This window comes from Syngnathus floridae, chromosome 15 (genome assembly GCF_059516105.1).
Source record: "Syngnathus floridae isolate MCC-2025c chromosome 15, RoL_Sflo_1.0, whole genome shotgun sequence".
Lineage (NCBI taxonomy): Eukaryota > Metazoa > Chordata > Actinopteri > Syngnathiformes > Syngnathidae > Syngnathus > Syngnathus floridae.
In genome coordinates, this window is record NC_142427.1 from 11,608,864 (window position 1) to 11,633,862 (window position 24,999).

The window sequence follows — 24,999 nt, forward strand, 5'->3', positions numbered from 1 at the left end:
TCACACATTTGCTTCATGTTTGTGGATATTGCATCCAGAGAATGCATGGTTTGCTACAAAAATTAAAAGCCAGAGACGTAGAAATACAGAAGAGTTGTCAGTTACTCACCGAGGACTGTCAGGTAGGCTTTGGCAGTTTTGACGGGCATGGTAAAAAGCGAACAGGTATACATCCCCTCATCAGACAGCGTGACATCATGGATGCTGATGGTCAACTCCGACCACGACGCACGGATCAACTCGATTCTGTTGTCCCTTAAAGCTGGACAGAGACACAAAAAAACGTTACTCCATCTTGTTTTGTCGTCATTTAAGTTGAAGGCCAATAACAAAAAAAAGAAAAGACATGGAAGTATAAATATAGAGATGAAATCCAAATAACTCCTGTGCAAAAGGGAATTAATAGAACAAAGCCAGATGTGTCCTAAAACTTATGCAAACCTCTGTACAAATGACATCAAACATGACCAGGGGCCTGCAAAAAAACAAACAAACAAACACATTCCTCCCGACCTCTTTGAACAAAGTTTTACTTATATGAAGATGCCATCCTCCAAAAAGACATCAATGGAAATCAATAGAGCAATAAAAGGCTGCGAAAGAACCCTAATGAGACTTTGGCAACATGAGGGAACTGAAATGGATTGGCTGAAATTAGACGGCTCGTTGGAAGATCTTTCAAACTAGACAAGGTACACGACTTCCAAAACGACCTGGATCAGCGCGAGTGGGAAACACACACCTTAGGGGGAGGGAGGAGGAGGAGAGGGTGGGGGGCGTCTACATTTTGTGCATATTTAACATGCAATGTAGCGGTTAACATAGCTGGCTTCAGCTCCCATGTGACATGGACCAGCATAAGAAAATATAGTCAATGCTCCTGATTCGGATCATTCACTTTATGGGTTAGTCATTTAATTATGCTGGGAGAGCTGTTGATGTGTTTTTGTTCAGCGCTTAAAGGCACATAAATGTGCTTAGTTGTCATGCCAAAAAGCAACAGGACCACTTTGCTGGTGAGGGCACATTCAGGCTGCATTTAGAAACATGAAAAGCATCATATGGGTTGAAAAAAAAATCACTTATGATGCCAGGAACAGAAAAAAATACTAACCAAACTAATTAGCAATACATTATGTTACAGTAGGAAAGCAAAGCCTGAGAACCACACTAGCAATTTCGGTTCGAGATATCATAGAGGTTTATTTATGCTGTTTTAACTTGCCCTTTCATCACTTGGATTTTAGAGACAGGCTGGAATAGGTCATTTTCCTAAACGACGTGTTGAACTTTAGAGAACCCAATGTTTGTGGAAGCTAACAAGCCAAAAAAAATAAATAAAAAAAATGTTACAACCACAATGCATTGCAAGATGTGCACTAAAATGCAGGTTATGTATTCTCCCCAATTAAAACCACTAGATTTCCCCTGACCAGAGGTCCAAACAAGGTTTTGTGTGATTTGTGCTTTGTTAGTATGTTTTCACAGGCTGCCAAAGCTCCAACAGACAAGGCCTTTAAAAACACAGGCAGGCAGGCAGGCACACACACGGACACAAAACATACCCACAAAACACTACGGGGCTTGATCTTGTGGTTGGGTGCCCAAAATAATGATGGCTGCTCCATTGCGATGACCCATTATCCTCTCATGCACAATGACACCAGACCACCAAACTGTCCAGTGATCCTCCAAATTCACAACACTTGGATTGTGAACCAGACTAGAAAACAGGCAATCATTTCTCTTTTGTTTGTGGCCAAAAAGTGGAAAACCACACAATGGAATTCAGCCCAGACAGCTTTTCTTTTTTGTCTCCCTTACCTCCTAGCGCTATTAAAACTCGTTCACTTCCAAAGACATTTATTTATTGATTGATTGATTAATTAGCATTATTGTTATTATTTATTTTTTCAGTCCTAGGGTGAAAACATAATCGTATCGGTAGATTCGGATTGCTTCGACAAGGTGCATGCATAAGCAAAGAGTTGTCGTCTAAATTCACTCACTTTCAGCCCATCATGTTTGCACACTCGCCCGACAACCTTTTCCTCCCTTTGCCCTTTCCTCTCATCCGAGCCATCGCATCGCATCGCATCGGCTGCCTTCATCTCTCCGGGGAGCGCGCGCGCGCATCCGTATAGAACCCTGGCAGGTGTTTGCTCATTCAGCTGACACACTTTTATAATGAGAAAAGTGCAAATTTCTGAATATACATTCAGGCCGCCGATGTCTGGAAGCGACAGCTCTCTCTTTTTCTTGTCAACAACTCATCAGGGGGACTTGACTCCGTCGGCCATGGATTGCGACGGCGTGCGTGTGGATGAGCGAGTGAAGGCGGGGGACGGAATGGAATGTTTATTGAAACATGTAGATTCTGCATCTCACAAGTCTCTCTTCCCCTCCTTTGGCATTTCTGAAGCAAGGTGAGGTTTTAACAATGACAACGGTGGACAATGCTGCATATAATAATTGGCCTAGAGAGAATTTATGTTCTTTCACTGACAGTTCAGTGGGATGCCGAAGTGGGTCGGTGTGATAGCAATTTTTTTTTTTTTGCATTAGAGCTTCAAACTGCTGGCTTCAGACAAAAATTCAGTTTTGTGCTAATGGTACTTAGTCATCAAGTCAAAAGTGCTGGTGGGATTCATTTTATTTTTAATTATCAGGCATTATTCTACTTTCCTGGTATTCTGACGGTCTAATCTGTATTTGTGGGAAATGAATCAATGCTTCCTGTAATGCAGAAATAAAACTGAGTGTGTTCTATATTTCAATGCTTTTATTCTTGAATTACTGGAACTGAAAGTATTGACGTAATCAAAATATTTTGTTTAAAACTCAAGGTTATCATTCACTGATGGCAAATTGATGACAAGGGACTCTTCTGAATGTTTTGTGATTTTTTTTTCCCACCCACTATTCAGTGGCGGGTGTCTGAAGGTCACTTTTGCTGAAAAACTTTTGTTTATTGTTTTAAATGAATAAAACATCATTTTTTGATGGGACCAAGTGTTGATGCAAAGAATAAAGAAATATTTGATTAAAAAAATGTAAATGTCCCCTTCTGAAATATAAGGCCCAATATGTTATATTGTAAAATATGCTTTACATGTTTTCTATATGGTTTACATTGTGTGACCTACGATGCATTCAAATTTATTAGTGACGTTAGCAGAAGTAAGTAAATAAAGAAGAAGTAAATAACGCATATGTCGGCCTTAAATGAAAGCTATTTTTCACTGATCAAGAATTTTTCTCTGTACCTTAACCTTACAAAACTCCTTTTCATTTGGCATTGCTCGCTGAAGTTCTTTTAATTGCAATATCAACATAATGAAGCGCAAGAAAAGGCCTTTTGTCTCATAAGAGCCGAGCTGCGGAATATTATACAATCTAAAGCTGTGACGAAAGGAAAACACAGAGGTAGGTTGCTGAAGGTCAAAGAAAAAGTTTGCCCGTGTCTTTCACAGGTGATAACTGTGTCTGAAAGCTGTCATAAAATGCCTCCTTAATTCCTCGCCTTTATCCCACAGAGGCCCACCATCCCTTTTCCTTTTGCCTCTTTTTTTTTTTCCTTCTGCTCATGTTTTATGATCCTTGTCTTGGAGAAAGGGGAGTTGTTAGGGATCTTAAGAGATTTATGATTTACAGGCAAGCTTTTTATCTATTTGTTTTTTTCCCTATTAGAGCAAATACCTTAATCTTTGGCTTGATATGAAAGGATGCTTACCTGAGTTTGGAGAAATAATATTTCACCCTCTCTTTTTTTTAATCATAATTAAAAAATATGTCTTGGGATTTATTTATTCTTTTTTACTTGGGATTTTTTTTCCAGCAAGCCTATTGCCTAGAATTGCTCAGGCAGAGATACTGGGAATGCTTCAAAGCTTCCATGGCTGCATGCTGGAGCGGTTTGGCAGGCGACACACAACACACACGTGTACGTACGGGTGGCGGAAAAGGAACCCATACACCAACGCAAACTAAATTGATTTGAGCCAGCCAGCCGTACTAGTTTCATATTCAGCACATTGGAGCTTAAAAATGAGCACTTGGCCCTTATCTGCTCACCTGTAACGCTAATCTTAATGTTTGACCAGATTCAATCAGTCAGCAGATGGAAATCAAATTGATTATTCAATGGTAGTTTTGTGGTGGCAATATTAAATTGACACTTCAAAAAGTCAAACCAAAGGTGACATTTACTGTAACGAATGAGGGTGCGTCACCAAAATGTGTCTGTCACTAATTTATGCCAATGCAGTTGGAAAGTCATAATTACAGTCAGCATTTATGCCAAACACATCACATTTAAAAAGTTTTGTACGTGCAAAACCTAGAAAGATGAAATGCTCTTTCATTTGAGATTTTCTTTTAGACAAAACAGTGACGGCGGAAGAAGAAAAAGCAGAGCCTGGTGTAGTAAGCAGAGGACATTAGTGTGTCTGACGAGTGCCAGTCTAAATAAGTTCTGCTCTACTAATTATAAACACAAAGGTAATTTAACATCGCTTTGAAGACCGGTCAATCCAAATTACAAGCAGTGTATCAAGGGGGCAGCACTTCAAATTGAAAATGTAATTAGAAATGTTTTGGATGGGAAAGAAAGAGGCTAGTAAACGACATACGGAATATATGCTCTTAATGTTGTGAGAGTGCGACAGACTCCTGCAAATATGTCTTGGAAAAGTAATTATACATTGCTTCTCTATGCTGTGGGAGCAATGAAGATATTGTAATTAGAGATCATAGAAAAACGTCACATTCCACCAACTGAAGCTATTATCAAGTCCTGAGTTTCACGAAAGCAAAAGGGCAATTTGTAAAGGGATATTGGCCTCCTTTGAGTGGTATAAAAGAGAGAATCCCTCTTGCCCGCCGCTCATCACTCTCTTGCCGCCGAGGCACAGATTAAGTCCCTCAGTAGCGTCGTGACGAGGAGGACAAAGTGCCTACTTTTGTGCCAATGACTTATTTGAAATTCAAACAACACTTTGCAGTCGCCCAAGCGTTCGGCAAGGACGAGTGACAAGAGGGGTCTCGCGTATTCGTCTGAGTGTCTTCCGTGAACGCTCGCCGTGACATTCAAAACAACGGCCAAAGTTCACAGGACTAAAAGTTGGATAGATAGCCCATATCCATATCAAATCTGGACACCTCTGCAGATGTCTTTGTTCAGATTTGAATAACTAGTTTTGATATCAGAGGCTAGTAAGAACTTTTAAAAAGATGAGTGGTAAAAAGAAATTGCTGGAAACATCTCCATTTTTTTTTTAAAGTGAAGATGATTTGCAATTTTAGTATTGACACAAAGTCAATGCATAATTTGTCTTCGCGGGCCAAATAAAACGACACTGCGGGCCAAATTTGGCCCACGGGCCAGAGTTTGACACCTCTGCTAGATGAATACGCTGAAACAGTGTCCGGATAAAAAAAAAACCCTGCAACTAAATAAAGTATATCTAAAAAGCCACACTGGGGTTGTGTATTTGAGTAAAAGTGCGCCCTGCTCCTAATCCTCATCTTCCTCCCAGCAGGCAAAAGCAACATTAATCTGCAAGCGACTGTGCTCGCAGCCGTTAGCAGCTCAGACATCTTCTAAGACTGCCAGTGGCACTTTGGAAACACTCAGCATCTCAGCGCGCCCATCAGCATGTGCATGTGAAATGCCACGTCGAGCAAGACAAACCACCCCCACTCCACCCCATCATCACACACAAACACACACCAGGCAAACCCCCCCTAAAAAAAAAAAAAAAAGCAGTGCAATTCCGGGGTCTCGGGAGTAGCTCTGCTGATAATAGGAGAGTCTTCGGGTGCTTTTTCCATTTCCAATCTGGCACAGCTCTGCATTGGAAATGCCACAGAATACACCCCTCCCCCCCTCCCCCCATGCCAGGTGCGATATGGAATAACCTGCAGAGCACATCAACTGTTGAATTTGATGTTCAGGGGCTGCTTTTAACGGCCGCTCTGACGGAACCGCTCGGAAATTCGCTTGTGCACGCAGTCTGCGGGATAAAAAAAAAAAAAAGTGCAGACGTACACAGACACGCGCACACACACACACAGTCAGACAAGTGAGCCTGTGGGCAGAGAGGAGGGATAATGGAAGAAGTGTAAATCCCATACGTGCTTAATCCGGACACTTACAAGAGAGTGTGATTCATACTCTATTACACTCCACTAATGGTGCCGAGAGACGCCGCGGCGGTGCGCAATCAGTCAGCAGACTTGAACCTACAAAATAACATCCATGAATCCTCTTTACTGGGACTTAACTGAAGAGAGTGTAAAAGGTCAGAAATAAACCTTTTTGTACTTATTAGCTATTAAAACACTGGCAACCACGCCCACATACGTTTCCATACATTTGAAGCACTTGAGTTGTGCGAAGGTCAATTTGGGGGTTTGAAGCCTATATTGTGTGACTGTGATGGGGGTCAGACATGAATGGAAGGACAACCTTTGAGCGTCTGCCAGCTTGAGAAGGCTCATTTGATCGCTTGGAGCTTTTGACAAAATTTTTGCTTCATTCAGTGTCTGCACTGTGCTGCTCATTCTGGTGTATTCTACCAGGGGCAGTATACTGCATATGAAGACTATCCTCAGTAAGCTGCACTGCTAGTTGTCATTTCGGGAAAGAATATGTTGGCTGTATTGTATTGCATGTCTACATGTGTTGCTGGACCGTTTGTGTTCAAACATATTTTGGAGTCAGATTTAAAATGATTGGTAAAATTTGATGTGGATATTTTCAAGGAACATGAAGTAGACAGACCATTTACGGGCCAAAATTGAGGGGGTGGGGGTTGGATCTGGCTCTGACACCTGTGCTCCAAGTCCCTAGTTATGAATATGAATGCAACCTAAGCCTTTCACCCAAGGTCAACTGAGATAAACTCCGGTTCAACCGCCACGCTAATGAGAAAACGTGCAAAAGAAAATGAATTTTAAGTAAGAGGAATTATGTTTTGAACACATGAAATCAAATGAAATGTTATCTGAGTGGCCTCTTCTGTATCCTTAAGTGAGTCAACTCACCTTTCTTGTCACCGAAGAAGAGAGTTTGCTGTGCCGGGTTGGACCACTGGAGGGAGGTGTTGTCGTTGTACTCCACGCGACATGTCATGTTGGCTGTCCCGCCCTCTGTCACGGTGACATTCTGAACCAGAGGATGCTGGCCGCTGATGCCTGCGACACAGAGACAATAGAAGACATGACGCTTCATTTGTTATATAGGTGTAAACATAAAGCAGGTGTGTGGAAAAGAACACATTTTGGCACGCAGTCAATGAGACCGCAGCATAGGTGACCACGGTTGCGGTGACGACCCTGAATCCTCACTACACGGAGAAAAACAAATTAGAAGCTGCTCCCCGGGGACCTGTGTGCGTTTGTGAGTGACGCGAGGACATAAACACAAAAGCAAGGTAACACCACAATGACAAAAAGCATTTCAGCACCACGGAGAGCTCCGGGAGCACAATGGATAACTCCGGCTCAGCTGCACACACGCAAGATTTAGCGTCCCTGACTTTTGGAATGCAGAGACCAGTGAGGCGGATTTGCTAACCGCTAGTCCACCGTTCTGCCCCTATATGTGTCGCGTTGGTGTGTATTCAGGGGCGGGGACAAGTAAATAAAAATAACCATAAATCTATCCCTGTTGCCGTCCCCAGAGGATGGGCTTTAAAGGCTGTGTGAATAAAGGCTTAGGTTAGGAAGATTATTCATCCCTGACTTAACTCTCATCTTAACCCCCCCAGGAGAGGATCATACAGAAAAAAATACAAACAGAGGAAAGAAATGAGGAATTTATTTGGGGAAAAATAGCACAGTTAATATGAAAGACTTAGTTGAGTAGGTGCCAGATACTTTATTCAACAGGCCAGGTAAGATAAACAAATGCACTGGCTGGCGTGGAGAAATAAAAGCGGGACAGGGAGATTGTCGGGAGGAGTTGAAGGGTAAGTCAAAGAGCACGGGTCATTTCCAGCGTTGATTAAGGCCTCCCAAGGTTAATCATGCACGCAAGAGATAGAGAGGCAAGACGAGGAGGAGGCAAATGGATCGGAGCTTTGGGAGGAGAGGAATATGTTTTATTCATGCCAGTTTTGCATGAGGCGTGCTCTGCCCCGTGATTTACCAGCTTCTCGTCGCTGTCCTTGCGCTCTTTATTGCTTCCTCTTTGCACATCACTTACTTTTTGCCTCATTTTCTCCCCCCCAGCTTGCGCCGACGGGCTGCCCGTTCATACCCTTCAGCCCGGTGGGATGGATTTTATTTCATCTGCTCTGGTCACAAAGGGAAAGTTAAGAGTCGACTTTCTACGCCGACGGACTCTCGCCGATGATGTTTGAGGAGGGCTCTGCATATGAGCACAAATAATTGGACTCAAGGTTAAAATGTTTTATATTATACAGTAGTTAACTTCTTTTGACCCTTTTGGAGAGAAAAAAAAAGCATTCAAGATGCAATTCAAGCTTTTATTTTATGTACAGTTGTCCAACAGCCTTCTAAAATAAGAAAAATACCCGTAAAGTTCATGAATGTTTTATAGTGTTGCTATTTTGGATTATTGTGGCTCCCATGATTTCCTGTTTCAAAATCCGTCCTTGCTTTTATTCGCGTGGGTTTGTTTGCTTGTATTCCATGATGAGATGTCCTTCTGAGAAGAACCCCGCTCCACTCCAAGTAACACATTGTTGCACAAGGAGTAGGGCCAATAACATCCAGGAACTCCACTCCATGAACAGTCCACTGGGAGAGAAAGGGCCAAAGGGGGGCACCATGATGGTTCTATTACAACAATGAAGTCCTCTGTGTGCCTAATTGACCAGTGGAGGAGCTGCTTTGTGTCTCCCTTTTGGCCACCTAGACCTGATTTAAATGTATCTCCAGAGGAAAGCAGGCAGCTGCTCTCCCCTGATTTCCATGTCTAAATTTAGATCTTCTCTTCAAGACGAAGCTTTCCCTTACTTTCTTTTCCAGTTCATGCCGCTCAATTCTCTCACTCGCCCTATCCCTGCCTCTGTCGCTCGCTCATTTTCTCTGGGAGTTGATCCCCGATGAGTGCGTTTCCACATTCTTTGTCTCGGATGTTCATATCCTCCCCGCTCTTTTGCGTTTATCTGAATCCTTACCGACGTGCTTGCTCTCCATTGTGCTTGTGAGGAGATCATGGGGTGGGAATCCTGGTGGGGGAGGGGGGGGGGATTAATTGCCCTCACATCTGAATGACATGCCAAGGCTGAAACAGGTCAACAGCGTCCTCATCTGCATGACATTAGCGAGTGATGCAACAGGGAAATTAGCTTTCTTTCATTTACAGCGACTTGGAGCGCTGAAGGTTGACATTGTCTCTGAGCAAATGCCATGTTGTTTTTTTTCCGTCCATTCTTTAACCCCACTATGGCTGACTCTGTAGATGAGCTGAATGTTCCAATAAAAACACTCAACACCCATTTCCTCACTCTACCTTTAAGAGCGAGCGCACGTTTGCCAAACAATCAAATCTGGAGAGCTTCCCGGCAATCATTTGGACTTGTGCCACCAATCAATATATATATAGTAGATATATATATATATTTTTTTTTCCATATATAGGAGGAATGAGTGCCTCCTCCACGCTTCCGTTGTGCGTTGCGGTATGACCTTTCCAGCACGAGTCTTCTAACTTTCCTTATTTAGGCATTCAGCAGGCATTGAAGAAGAGGAGAAGTGCAGCCAGACAGATGGACAGCCCGGAGCTGCTGACCTTTATGTCAGGACTGGAGCTCAACTGAGCTGTAAGACCATGATGTATAACCAAGAACAAAAAATGGATCCAGGCAGAACGCAATTTTTTGGGGTCAGAGCGGTTGCCTTTGAACTTACTGTAAATTAAAACTACACTGATCGAGATCACACATTTCCGTGTGGATGTTGATTGAAAAGCACAATTTAAAAACAAAAAACACCGTGGTATGCATTTGCAAACAGTAAGTTTGACCTTTTGGACAAAAAGCTCAAATTCCCTATTATGCAGTAGGCCAAAGTCAGAATCGGTGCACACGTTTGAGATCTTGCCAGAAACACACTTTTTGTGAGTTCCAGCTGACCTTGACCACAAATCAACAGCCGCTGGTGCAAACTACCGAAATCTAAACACAAAGGGATGAATATAAGCTAAAAAAAAAACATGTTAACAAACTAAATCTGATCAGTTAGACAAAAGCGTATTTGTCTAAAAATTGAAAGAATGCACTGAACTGGAAAGCAACAAAGGATATCTAGAGATCATCGCGCCTGTGGTTATTCCAGCAACAAAGGATATAAAAATGAACGCTGTCAGGCGCGTTGGGAGAGTTGGTAGAACCATTTGTTGGTAATAGAGAAATATTTGTCTAACAATTGAAGCCTCACAAATTGAATTACAATCTTTTTTATCCCTCAAAAACCTCTCATCTTCCACTTTGACATGCTTCAAACTTTGCCTCCATGCCATTACACCATGGCATCAATAATGAGCCACCAGAATTCCCTGTGACATATAAATTGCACGTTCTCATCATTAATTGTTAGTGTTACCAAAGTAAACATCTTTGAGACAGCGCTGAAAGGGTTCCGGCACGTTTTTACAAGAAGAGAAGAAATGACCTTGTTTTGTAGACATAATAATTATGAAGCAATACTTTTGATCAAAAGGCAGCAGCGTTTCTCATATCAATAAGTCAAGAATAAATGAAAATAAAGATAAATGGTAAAAGAACCTATGAGTGCAATGATATCTTTGTAAATCGATCATTTGGTGTTGAAATGATATAAAAATCATGTTAGACAATTTCCTCCACTGGAAATGGATCTAATTTGTCCTTGAATCAACGCCATCAATTTAAAGGGCAAAGATATAAACCAAAGTGGAAGATGTTCAAGGTGATATTGAGTGTCCTCTTATCCAGACTCACGAGGATCTTTTTTGAGCCAAGGGCATACAATGGAGGCTTTTAAGATGGGAGCTATATCGGATATTGAATATTGCAAAGGCTGTTGTCTTCCACATGGCAAATTTGTAGAAGCTGACAGCTGCAAGGTGAGAGTGAGAACAAAGAAATGAGCAACAATAAAAAGAAATATCCATAAAGCCAAAGATGCTTGTCTCATAGATGATAGAGGGAGGAAGGGAGGCAGGCTTAAATTTATGCATGCGTTTCGTTTTATTTATTCATTTATTTATTTTCTACATTGTTATTATTATCATTATTATTATTATTACTACAGCTGAAAAGTGCACGATGCAAAATCTCTATTATTTCATTTTCAGGGAAGGGTACTTCATTTTAAATCGGCAAAACTATTTTAGAGTGAATCAACAGCTTATCTGTTTTGTTTCCAGTCCAAAAAGAATTCACTTCCCCTATTTTCAGCCCATAAGGCTAGTCCTCCTCTCAGCATCCTCCTTAGCTGTGAGGCCTTCAAAGCAGCATTAGCAGCCATTCACATGCTTCCTGCTTTAATTGGTTTTGTAAATTAAATGTCATAAAAGCAGAAGGTCATAGGAATCGGGTGCAAATGGAGTATTGAAATTCAACATTTCTTCTGGAAGTGATAGTGTGTAGAGATTGCTTCTTCTTTTTTCGGTCATGGGAAGCAATGCACTCCAAGAGACGAGCAAAAGCTCCGTTTATGTTCACGAGGGAAATCACACTAATCACCATCACCGTCGTAAAACTCCCAAATTGCTCGAATCAACACCCCATAGTGTGATTTTTTAATATGTGTTGATGTGTTGACAGATACTGCTCGCTTAGAAGAAATTTGCCGTATCCCACCGGGAAATTTTTGACTGCAAAATGAGAAGGCACCTCATATCATTCAGATTGGTGCGGCAGAGATATTAGGGAAAGCATACAGTAAAAGTTTGCGGAAGCCAGATTGATGCTGAAGATCTCACTTGAGGCGTGATGGCAACATTTAAAAAAATCAGCGTAATGAATTTAAGGCGGGGGGTGTGAAGTACGTTCTTTGAAGGCAGATCACATACGACGACAAACTATTGTCCACAAACATGTAAGCATAGCGTAAAGTACTTCCTGTAAATAAACAAGCTTGTCTCTTTGATGAACAAATGCACGATTCCCATAGCTGAGTTTTATGTACAAAGCGGGCGACTATTGACTTCAAAACTATAGGGGATCCCGGGAGATGAATGAACTCTTCTATTCTACTAAAACAAACATGACAAAATGAATGTCATGACAAGCAAAAGCAAAGGGAGACATGTGCTTGACTTTCAATTCCACAACATCTGCTGCCCTAATTGAAGTGGGATAGAGTTTCTAAACCAGAGAATGACAGCCAGGGTATAGTCAATGATATCTTTTTATTTGTCAAATTCTGGCCTACAGATACTGTAAATGGTTGAAATGAATTTGCCAAGCACACTCCACTCCGGGAATGAGGAAGAGTAATGGGATCAGACACGAGGTTGCATTTACTACCATGATTGCTGCTGATGATAATGCGATGATGGCAGAAGGGAAAGGAAGGAGAAGGTTAACTGGAGCAAACGCTTCACCTGCATTGGATCACAATATAGATTCATTCCTATATTGTGCCGAGGAGCTTTTACGCGAGCGGCTCTATTAGTTGGCCAGCAAAGCTTTCCAACACATAAAAAGACTTTGCTCTTTTTATCAGCCATGAATGAATCTTTAACTGAATGAAACAGTACCATAATGTGGAATTCTAAGGTTCTATTCTAATCCTAAATGGAGCCAAACTGAACATGGCCACCACTCACCTCTGACTTTGCCTTTGGAAGCCATCACTGGTGTCCACAAGAAGTCAAAAGGGGAGGGGGTTGGACAGACAGCGATAGGAAGGAAGAGAAAAAAAACAAAACAAAAAAAGGGACAAAGACAGAATACATGATTAGACAACTGCTGGAACAACAGCGTGTCTCTATATGAGGTGTATGAAAGGTTGTATGAGGAGTCCTTCGTTTAAGACACGGCCACTTGGAATGAATCCAGCGCAACGTGGGCATCTTGCAATTTGACTGTCCTGTCGCTCTGCGCTTATTGATGAGTCAGTGTTGCGTGTCATCCAAGCAATCGTCTATGCAAACACCGCTAAAGGTTCACACCCGCTGTTGTCATCAGTCACGAAAGGGCCAAACAGGACTGTCGTCCGAGAAAGAAAAAGAAGTTATGAATAAGAGGAAAAGCACAGAAGAGGATAAAAGCAAGCCTTCAACACGAGAGTGAAACAACACAGATTGTCTATTTATGTGCGTGTCTTGTGAGGGAATGACTAACGTTTTATACACGCAGCTTTGCCCAATTGATGAATCTATCGGAATGCCTCTAGTGAGGCTGAAAACCTCAAAACGACAGTTCTTGAAGGAAAAAAAAAAAAAAGAGGACAGGATTGGAAGAAGAAAGAATTTTACTGCAGGTACACTCTGCAGGTTACATGGCATTGAAAAGAAAGGATTTTCTTTCTATCTGGCAGCTGTTAAAACATTTGGTGGATTCAAATGAGCAAACTGATTTTGCTTCATTCATGTCACAAGACTTCACAGTAAGGAAGAGTAACATTAAGGACATCAATCATAGCTCAGCTAGACCAAAAGGCGGTTTTGAGTGAAATTACAGCTAGAAGGCAAGGTGTGTGTGTGTTCACGTAAAATGGAGGAAATCTTACTTGCCGTATACTCGGCAGTTGTATCTGGGAGCATTACAGTTACTAAGCAACCGGCACAACAGTTCCACAAGTCCCAGGAAGCTGATATTGTAGACACTTTTCATTTTGCGCTCTCTCAGTCCTCCATTTCCACATGCCATGTGCAGATTGATTGTAATGGCCGCCCATTACAAGTTTGCCATGCTCCTGATTGGACACAAAATATAAAGGGCTCCTCTCGGCTTACGACAGAGTTTCATTCTTACGGTGGTAACTACTACAAATCTGTTAGAAATAGTACAATTTTAAAAGAAAGGAGTGAGTCGTTTATTTGACTGGTCCCTGGTAAACAAGTTGCGCATTATGAATTATTATCATTATCATTACATATATTATTTTTACCCTTTATCCAGTAAATGAACATTACCTATTTGTTTTTCAATATTTGCGAGGACCGGAACGAATTATTGACATTTCCATTCATCGCAGTGGGGAACAATGATTTGAGAAAAGTGTTTTGAGTTACAGGAATTGACACAGAATGAATTAAAATGATATCTTTAGGCATCACTGTACTGGTATGAACATGAGCGTACCCTTGCAATGAAATATTTGTGCTCAGGGCTAACATTAGGGGCAAAGAAAAATGCATTGTGAGCAGGTGGTGAGAATGAGTGTCTGGTGTCACAAGCGTGATGCTCTGACTTGTGAGCAGCTTGTTTTCAGTCTCCGAGCGTCAGCAGGGGAGCTGTCATAAATAAACTGTGTGATACTTCATACAGGCGCCACCTGCTGTGACTCACATCCACGTACACAAGGCACTGCGGTGATCACAGCGCTCCCTGAGGGTAAAGGTCTCCTGGGAGGACCAGTGTTCATTTGACGGTCTTGTCACAACTGCCTTTTTATATCGGAGCACTATTCAGAATTTTCAGGGCTCCATCTTGCTCTCCTCTGGATTTTCTAACAAGACGGCAGATTTGCCCTGCAGTCAAATCTCAGTGAGAGGATCATAACGCTGGTTATTGCATCACAGCATAGCATCATAAATGCCTCCCGGTGATGGAAATCAGTTATGGATGACATCAGAGCAATCTGATTGGATACTTAGAGTTAGTGTCAGCATCCTTTGGTTACGTCATATCGTTGCCGCATTACTATGATTCAGTCTATTATTAAAAAAATATGCTCAGTATTAGATTGTACTGGTGTTACTCCACTATAGTAAATAAGCTTTAGCATTTCTGCTGCCCCTCAGATTATATGCCTGTACAATGTATTTGTGCACACAACAGTTAAAGCGAACGAGGCGTCACATTTCCAGTGAGTCACTCATAAAGTCGTGATTACTTTCTTTCTTGTTAGTCTTACAAGAGCTCAGAATAAATACGGGGGGAACTGCGTCTTATTTAGCCCACTTTGCGCTAACGGCTGCAATTCATCTCAGCGCAATAAAGACGACGGTAAACAGTGTTAATAGACGGAATGGCGCTTGCTTAACACAGCTTATTGCCAACATACTGCCTGCTTTATTAAATTCGTCGACTGCATCATTACAGGGGGGTACACATCTGTTTGTTTTGTCACTTGAATTTCCCCTCCTTAAAATATTTTGCATGGACGGACGTGTGTTTGCATCTGTCGTCATGTGCAGGCGGTGATGCTGTCATGTGTGAATGACAACACACAATCTGGACTTCCAAGCTGTATGTTCTCTATAGCAGAGAATATAAACACTCGTCTTTTTTTTACTTTATTGCTCCTGCGTCACGTGACCGAGACATATTTGATTTTTATATTTCTATTATTTTTTTATATGATTTTATTCAGTCTCTCTCTCACTAGTTGGGGACTGCTGGTTTGATGACCATTTAACTTCGGATAATACTGTATTAGAAATAATGCAGTGAAATTGTCCACTGCCTCAATCTGTCGCTCTACCTAATGGTGTGTCCACTGAGTGATGATAAGTACAACCATGATTTTGATGAATAGTTTAAAGCCACTAGATGCATATTGTGCACCACGACAGTAATAACAGTGACTTGATTAGAGTTGCCAAATCATTACGTAGTAAAGGACAAGCCACTTTCTCTTGTCAAGCAGACATGAAAATTGCTTTACAATGGATTTTCCTTGAGGGAGAATTGCAGGTATGTGACATTTGTCTTTTTAATGTGCTATTTATTTCTTGGGTCTGGGTGGATGTAAAATTAATTCAACATAATTATCCTATGCAGAGAAAAATGTCGCCAAAGGGAAGTGGTGGCCACGTAAGATCTTTTGACTCATCCCTAAGAATATCATCCAAAACTGTGAGTTTGCTATTAGTTAAAAATATCACTGCTATTAGTTTCAAGTACATTTCATGGGCTCCTTTATGATGTTTGATTTTCCTTCTGCAGTTAAGTACAGAAGATAAAACTACATAAGACCATTTTCATTTCATTAAACAATAATATTAAAAATACCACAGCAAAAATAAACAGGTCCACATCGAGAAGCGCATACGCACGCACAAACGGACACGGCCTGACTCAAGGTTCCCCTTCAGCTTGAGAAGCACATTTCCATTTCTACAAAAATCCTGAGGGATATCAAAATCATGAATCACCCTAACAAGAGCAGTCTAATAGGAATTGCAGCAGGATGGCGTGTGCACCAAAAATGCACATGAGCACACACACACACTGTCAAACAGGTGCCGGTGGAGGATGATGTACAATCCAGGTAGAGCCCATAACTCAGCAAATGCTTTCTGTTTCCAGTGCTTCTTCAAATGAATAGTTTAAAAGGTGAACTTCTATTGTGATCGATGCCTGGGGGCTAACAAAAGCATTCCTGGAGACAAAGCTTTGAAGCAAAAGGCGGATGGTCACCAACCTATAATCTGCTGCCATTCATCAGAGAGCGAGGGGACAGGAAAACTTAACCGATAATACAATCTTCATTTTTTCTTTTTTTTTAACCCTTTGCAGAGGTCAACTTCCTCTAGGATAAACTGTGTGCTATCACTCAAAAGCCAGGCGAATGAATGATCTTATTCCTTCCGGCTAGGTTCCTACCACAGACCAAATATTGAATTGGATGCCATATCAATGACGGAAAATCACTTTATCTTTGCAATATTTATGGTTTGGATGGTCAAACCAGCAGATCACACCAATATTGCATTAGACAAAAAACAATTCAATCGAGTCGGAATCTAGTTTTATTGGTTAGAAGGCTACTTCCTGTCTTCGAAAGGGAGGCTTGAGTCTACCGAATTTTTACTCCTCGAATGGTCTGTCCCACCGAGATTTGTACAAAAAACACTCACTACACTAATATAACATGGCCATGGGATTTATCGTGTTTAATCAACCACATAAATGGTTGCGACATAAAACACGTCACCCGTCTGGAAAGCCCCGCCTCCTCTTGATCGTGCCTTTTTGATCCAAAATGTGTCATAGCATTTTGCCGGGCCTGAATTATTCAAAGGTCAACGAACAAAGGCGGGCAGGTGCCACGCTGCATTACAAAGGCGAGGATGGCGCTAAATTGGCAATGTGTTCCCTGTGTCTCAATGGGGTAGCTGACAGGTGACCTCGGCCTCAAGGGAGCGTTTGGCATCACACGGAGCCAGCTCGCTGTGATTGTTAGTGCTTCAAGTCAAGGCCAGTGCCTGTTAGCACACATATTCAAACCATCACCTTTATATCCCATTGGAGATTCCACATCAGCTGTCTTCCCTTTTTCAGAGGTGCCTCAACCATTCGTACAATCCACAGCAACGATTTATGTTCTATATGAGTTTGCCAATGCAATTAGGGATCCGTTGGCCACCAGTTTTTTTTCCTTTTGTTACTTTACATACCAAAGATGATATATTTTGAAAACTAAAGTTTGGACTTGCATTGAACCTATTCGCGATGCTGCTTTAGCATACCAGGGGACTTGCAGCACAGCAGTTTCAATCACTACACACGACTCGTATCTCATTAATGCATGTTTATTCATGCCTGCTCATTAACACACATTCCAGTGTACAGCTCACACCAAATCACTAGAAGCATTTTCAAAGTCTTGCTTTCTTCCTGATCTGATGTCCACATGTAAACATATACTGTGAACATTGATCTTTGAAATCTGACGGTGATGGGGTCTTGCTAATGAAGCTACAAGCACAGATCTCCTTGAGGGTGGCAAAAGTCGATTCAAACAAACAGCAAGCAGGGCTCAAGCGAGGATAGTTTGCTCGTTCGGCTGATGTCCTTTCGTTCTTTGGTCACCGTAACAAAGTGCTATTTTGCAAAATAAAACACCGTGTCATATGGTGATAACCTAAAAGCAGTCAGTCCAGCGCCTGTAAGTATTGTTACACTCTATCAGTGATCGTTTCATCTATGGTGTTTTACATTTAGCATTCATCTAGTCAAATGATGTGATTGGATTCGATTGGTTTCATTCAAACAAGCACGCATTGTTTTCTGCCAAACCTGTCGTGCTTTGGCTGTTTGCTGCCACCGTAAGGATTCCGTTGATTGTGTGGAAATTGAATGTTGATTAATCGTGTCTCCAATCAAATGGAGGCAGAAGGGTGTGCGCCCGACTTGGTCGCAGCCAGTAGAAATGCTGTTGATTAAACAAAAGTAATCTCACATGTCCATGCAAATGTGCCTCGGATCAACAAAAGAAAGATTGTGTTCAATTACCGAAGACAAATACAAAGTCGACTGTATCACGGACGGGAATGGAACAAATTCTTTTGGAGTCCTCTAATTGCATGGAATAAATAAAGTAGATGACTTGCTTTCCCTTCCGCGTCAAATTACAGCTGACCCCCCGACATGCTCCAATTGTGTTCTCCAAAGGCACCCAGGGGATCTGTGTAAATGCAGCGGAGGCGGGATGTGGAGGGCACAGCTGTGTGGAGCTGATGTGGCCTCAAGAGGACAATGCACACAGGCTCATTATTGTTCCAAAAATAAAAGAAAATACATTTTCTATTACTCCCACTACCGTATTTTATGTACGTCCGTATGAGTTCATTGAAAGTTTCTAATACTCTCCCTTTGTCTTTCTCGCCCAAGGTGCTAATTGGATACAGATAATTGAACATTACTATCTTGGGAGGTGGCTGGTCCCATCTGTTAAATGTCCGCCCCCAACATCACAGTGCTCCCTCCACACAAGGCACCCAAGCATCCCTGCGAAGCATTTGGATCACATACACATGCTGCTTGGCAACATGAAGTGAGGAGAGGGCAACCGGATGCGATCGAAGACGTTACTAACCAACGAGCGTAATTCACCAAATGCAGCAGATATGGAGTCCTTAAAATAGAGGCCTTTGCTAGGCCAACTCATACTGAAGCTCTAATTAGTGAGCACATACACAACACAAAACAAACACTTAACGGACAAGACACAACGGTTGGTTCAATACTAAGGGAAGAATTAACGCCCTGTACTGATTTTCTTGTGAGTCGGACACAATTACATCTTCAGTCTTTGGGTAGGAAAGGTTTGGACGCCTATGGAACTCTCAAAGGGAGCACTAAAGTCAAGGAGTGGCAATGTCACATCCATCAGCGCCGACTTTTCTGTCAGAGCCAGACAAAGGTGTTGACACGCCAACACCACATGGTGAGTGAGGGGGCCATTCAAGTGTCAGATACTTGACACATAGCCATGCTCTCATAGCTGACTGCTAAGCACTGTCTGTCAGTATGGAAAGTCCAAGAAAAGCCCGCCCGCCCATCGCATATATAAGCACATCGTTGGGATTTAATGAATGAAGTATGTTTTCATCCTCAGTCGATACAATCACACCTGTCAACTCTTGTGATGGCTATTGCGTAGTCATGTATCTCGATGGCGCCCAATCAACTCAACCCTAAGCACACAAGAGTCGATCCGATGCCCTGAGCATTTCTCTTCTCTATACAAGCTTGGCAGCGATTCATGGCCTTTCTATTTCTGTAAATATTTAGACTTCACTTCCATGTCAACAAGAGACTGAAGACTGTTCTAGAGCAGTTGTCCTGGGCAAAACGGATGACTGGAGGCCAACATCAACTATCTTCTGTGTTTTAATGCACGGTGGTAACTTCCTACATCAGCACACTTCCATTTAGAGCCATCAGCACGCTTGCACAGATCCGCCTGTTAGTTTCAGCTGGCTGCTTTCACTTGCCCTTAAGAGAAGTGCTCAAATTTAGCACAACACACGCACAATGCATGGGCATTCTATGTACACAATAATATCTGGAAGTAGTTTGCTCTCAGCCTCAAATTAGGTTAGGTGCTTTTCCAGGAGTGTGGATGAAACAACCCAAGTCATTTGTTACACAAAGAAGCGAGGCTATCTCGGTTCAATGCTGAGTATGTTTGAAATGCAGAGGAAAATCCTGCCCCTGACTTGTATTGATTAGTGTGTGTGTGTGTGTGAATGTGGCTGTGTGAAGACTTGGCTGTTTATATTGTCGTGTACGCGTGTGCCCTCTGTATCGATCCCCCACTTTGTTCCAATTATCTCCAACGGTATGGAGCCTAATATTGCTATTTGCACAAGCATGGGGCCACACAGGCGACCGTATCGACACAGGTGATGCAGTATCATGGAAGAGGCAACAAATCAGCCAACTTGGCTTGATTTTGTTAATGTTGCTTATTTTTAAGCACACAACAACTACGGGCTTTTTTCTTTTAGATTATCGCCTTGTATTTATAGGTTAAATATATCAAAGTACACATTATAATCACATGACTGTGTGACTAATTTTTGGGAGTGTCCCAAAGTGAATAATGTACAAATAAATCTTGATATGAGAATGAGATGCTGTGAGGTGACTTCATGAGCAATTCATAGCAGACATCCCAGAAATCTTAACTATAAAAAAATTTAAAGCCACACTAACTTTTGCTCAATCAACATCTTGGTTTGTGATCAGGCTACCTTGCTCCATTTTTCTTCCCTGATACCTTTCATCTCTTGTTTGTTTGCAAATATCAAACGTTTTGAATCCTCCATATCGGACTGTAGTATAAATAGAAGCAAACTACGTGCATGGGGGAAATGTTATGCATTTGTGTCAATTTGTGGGAACGCGTTCGCGCATGTGAACGAAAATCTCTCGGGCGGTTTGAGCCGAATTGTTTGATTCCACTGATTCCACAGGAGGAGTCACCAGAGGCTTGTTGCCGAGATTCAGCCGATTGAATTAGGGATTTGCTGTTCCCTCCTCAGTCCAACCCTCTTGACCATTTACTGTTTCCACAAGTCCCAGTGGTCCCTTCCTCTCCATTCAGCTGTGGACTGTAATTGTATTTAGGACACCCGTGCACTGCCCACTGGGAAACAACCAAACGAAGATACACTACAATGAAAGCTTGAACGATCACTACACCAGTTGGGTGGGGAAATCAAAAGGAAACAAGAAAAAAAGACAGAATATTTGAAAACATTGTTATCCATGTCATTTATCAAACTGTGCATAGACTTAAAGCGATTGTAGAGATATAACAGCATGTCCCACAACATGTATGTTTCTTTACTTCAACACGGATGAGATTAAAACGCAGACTATTCAACATATCCAAATTGACTGCAAGGTCATTGAAGAGAGACAGTCTGCTGTAACTACTACAGCGCTGCAATCTAATAGGCTATTACATCCAAAGGCATAAGGGTGGCTGCACAATGATTTCTCTTCAGCCTCCATCTATTGAGCAGCAGACGTGGTATCATATCTCATTGTAAGGCTAGAGGATCTCCATGAGTATGCCATTAGGATGTGTACATTTTTAGATACATGTGCTACATTAAAGTGATCGCTATGTCAATGACACGAGTAGCGGAATAGCTCCGCATCGCCAGTGCTCGCCGTGCAGCTGATACAATACTGGACGCAGTAGCTCAGTGAAAAGGTAAAAATGATGGCTGTCCTTTTTACAAGTGAGCCATAAACTTGTGGATTGATTTCACAGAGAGGTTGTTAGTAAGAAGACAGAAGCTCTTCAGCATGTTTTGGGGTGCTCAAACATTGATGGCAGCATTTATTGACAAATATGAAAATAGGTCTGAAAAGGCTCTACTTTATCTACATTAAGACACTTTTGATTGATAATGATGACAAGAAGTTAACTCCCAGCTGAAAGGTGTTTCAAAATGTGTTACAGCGCATCATATCACCTCAACGTTTGACAATAACCCGCTGGTGTATAATTTCGATTTGACTGACGTATCTGCCGTACAATGCGGACGAGTGTATTTGGATTAGAGAACATTATTCAGCGTCGGCACACTGTCACCTTGCAGTTACAGCTAGAGAAGAGATGCGGTTTGACAGGCTAATAGAGCTTATCAAGATTGCTTATTCAAAAACTGATCAAATCGAGAAAAAAAGAAAAAAACATGTGAATAGCAAAGAAAACAATTGGGTATTGTACCGCTATGACACATTTTGTCACACCATATCATTTGTGAAAAAGTCACAGTGGTATTAATACGACTGCCACTGTTTCATCTGTACAACCGAATGAAAGGAGCAAATCCGTGTACACATGGGCTCAACGGAACCTCTACAGCCAAGTCGTAGCCTCCATTTTGTCTCAATTGCTTCAAAGACACAATCAATATCACACAATCAATTATTGTTCCCATCCCGAGATCTTAGTGGATTTTACAAGGTGTAGCTGCTATTTTCTAACTCGAGTGTCCTGCATACTGCCCTGGCCCGAGTCCAAAGGGACCATAAAGCTCTCTTCCTTTGCTGGTATCCATTATGTGTTAAATAGCTTTTGGCCTGCTGCGGCTGTTGCCTGGATCAAAGGTGGGCAAGTTCTTCACTGTGTCACACATTATTTAGAGCAGCTCGTCTATATACACAGTAAGACGGCTTAGAAGAAGAATCTGGCCGAATTGATCCAAAAGTCACAATCCACATTTATGCAACATAAGCATCCTTCAACTCCGAGTGTTGCTATTATTTTTTGCCTCTTCGCTACTGATGAGAGTGCGCTCGATGATGGACTGGGGAAGTGTGATTTTAAGCATGTGTGGCTGCCATGGAAAAAGAAGGAGAAGAAAATAGCATCACCACTGTAATGAGAGAGCTGCCAACTGGTCTTCCATCTGGTATGGAGATAACTTCCCTTCTTCCTTCTCCCCACACATCTGCCTTGGCTTGGGTGTCGTCAGCTGTGACATTACCCGCCACGCATACGCTTGAGCTTCCGTTGTGAGTTTAGAACAGATATTCTATCATTGCACTGAAATGCTTAATTAACTATTAACTGAGATTTACCAATAGGTGGATTTAAGAAATTGAATTTACCGTGAATAGACCTTGACGATGTCCTCCTCCATTCACTCCAAAATATAAAAATCTCTTCTTAACTTAAGCAAAACTTCTCACTATCTATCAAGGTTACTACTGTTGAATGGACACATTTCACTGGCTACATCCGATTTGTTCAACACCTTTCAATGCATAAAGGAGATATTATTTTATACATTTTCCACATAGAAAATGTCCTCACACAATAGCGTAATTGCTTCCAGGCTGTATTTTCCTTGTTGAGATTTGGAGTCCCTACAGCCAGCTGAAGGCTGTTCCATCTGCAGCCTTTAATTTGCCAGAGACGGCGGTGTGCTAGTAAAGCATCACTTGGCATGCTGATGTGCTGAAATGACCTTTGGATGGGATGTTGCATGGTTAAAAACAAGCTGTTGAAACAGGAACGGCATTAACTTTGTATGAGTGTTAATTAATTTAAAAAAATGACTGCAGCGATCAATATTTGGACGATGGTGGTTCTATTTTTATTCGTGACGTCTATTGCTTCAGAACGTCAACAAAGGTGCAAAAAGAGCCTAAAACATTCGCAAGTATGTTCAAAAACGATTGATTTGTAAATTATAATTCTTAATTGAAGATTTATTAAGTATTATTCACAGTCTGTATACAAGCCATTAGTCGGAGCAAAACAGATTGACATAGAACAAACATGAATTGAACTCCTTCTCACACCGTTTGAGTGACAGAGGCCACTAGGGGAGACGGACATGTAATGATGAGGCAGCTGGCAAATGGGCTGACGAGTAATGAGCGACCCGGTGCTGCCAGCCGATGCTTCGATGCTGAGCGCTAAGTACGCCTTGCATTATATACTGACTGTGCAATGCTCCGAGTATTACAATGTCAATATGGTGAAACCGGGAACATCAAACAAACTTCATTTGTCACTTGCCACCCTTGGTGTTGTATGATATGAATGATTAATCAGCATCCCGAGCATTGACGAGCAGCTTATTTCTGTGCGGCGCACATTGCTTAGGTTTATGCCGGTCGCATATTAACAGTGGAAAACTATGCTCTGGTGCAATAATTGGAAGAACTTTTAGAAAGAGAGAAAAAAAAACAGTGCAGCATTGTCAAGGCTGCGGGTGAAACAAAGCAAATTGGATTCACAGAACAGTGACACAGAGTTTGTCTAATGTCTTTTCCCCTACTCTGCAAATATAACATGTTTACTATATTCTTAACTTCTGTCAGAATGACTTCACAAATCAAACCCCAAAGGTCAAACGCAATCATTTCAGCAAATCTGGTTAACGACTTGTCCAGATTTGGAAACAATTTCTCGAATCTATGTGCAGCGATCTTGACTCACTCCATCAACATGTCAATCTGTCAACGTCTATTTGCAAAGAGACTTCAACCTACAATCCTCCAGCCAGACAGACTGATCGACGACTGGTCCCCAAAGATTCCATTGTCCCTGAGGGTGGCATGAACGCACCGATCTTTTTCACTACTCAAAGCTCAGACTTGATTTTTTAATTCCCTCTAACAATCCATTTGATGTACTACAAAGCAATCATTCACCTTCATTTATCGATTTGTACCTTAGTGTCAGTGGTCGTAAGACCCGACCTACAAAAACTATTTTCAAACCGTTATTATGATTATCCTGACAAGCAACGTCATTTCGTCTTTGTCTTCCTGCACTGACTATTCAGTGCTGACTCTGCAGATCAGCTCGCCCCCACAGTACTATAACGCTCTAATCCCGACCTGCCTACTTGACTACTAATGTGACCATGTTGGCCGAGGCTAAATGACGCTGTGAGAGGGAAAAGTGCATGTCGGCTAGAACAGGGGCTCATTTGGGGGGAGAAAAAAAAATAGTTGACTGTCAGGCCCACTTCAGCAGTAAAGCTGTAGATGGAAAAAGTGAGTGCCTGGGAATAGCCACGAAGGAAACCACAAAAGTGAAGGTATGCCATTGAGTTGGAGTCTATGATATAATGTGAGATGTTATCCGCAACTATAATGT

At 41.8% G+C, this 24,999-nt stretch overlaps 1 protein-coding gene across 9 annotated transcripts in view; it reads right to left on the reverse strand.

Annotated features, from left to right (window-relative positions):
- The window catches only part of LOC148386723 (cell adhesion molecule 2-like), a 225,844-nt gene that overhangs the window by 33,889 nt on the left and 166,956 nt on the right, over positions 1-24,999 (reverse strand). For 5 of the 9 annotated variants that reach the window (XM_088399693.1, XM_088399691.1, XM_088399689.1 and 2 more), the window contains 2 exons: positions 7,048-7,197; positions 110-262 (listed from right to left, as the gene is read on the reverse strand). In XM_088399693.1, the coding sequence (XP_088255819.1) occupies positions 110-262; positions 7,048-7,135 (241 nt within the window). In that variant the 5' untranslated portion in view covers positions 7,136-7,197. Of the gene's footprint in view, positions 1-109; positions 263-7,047; positions 7,198-12,787; positions 12,815-24,999 lie in introns of all 9 variants that reach the window. The other 4 variants (XM_088399695.1, XM_088399690.1, XM_088399688.1 and 1 more) reach the window with 1 other exon arrangement.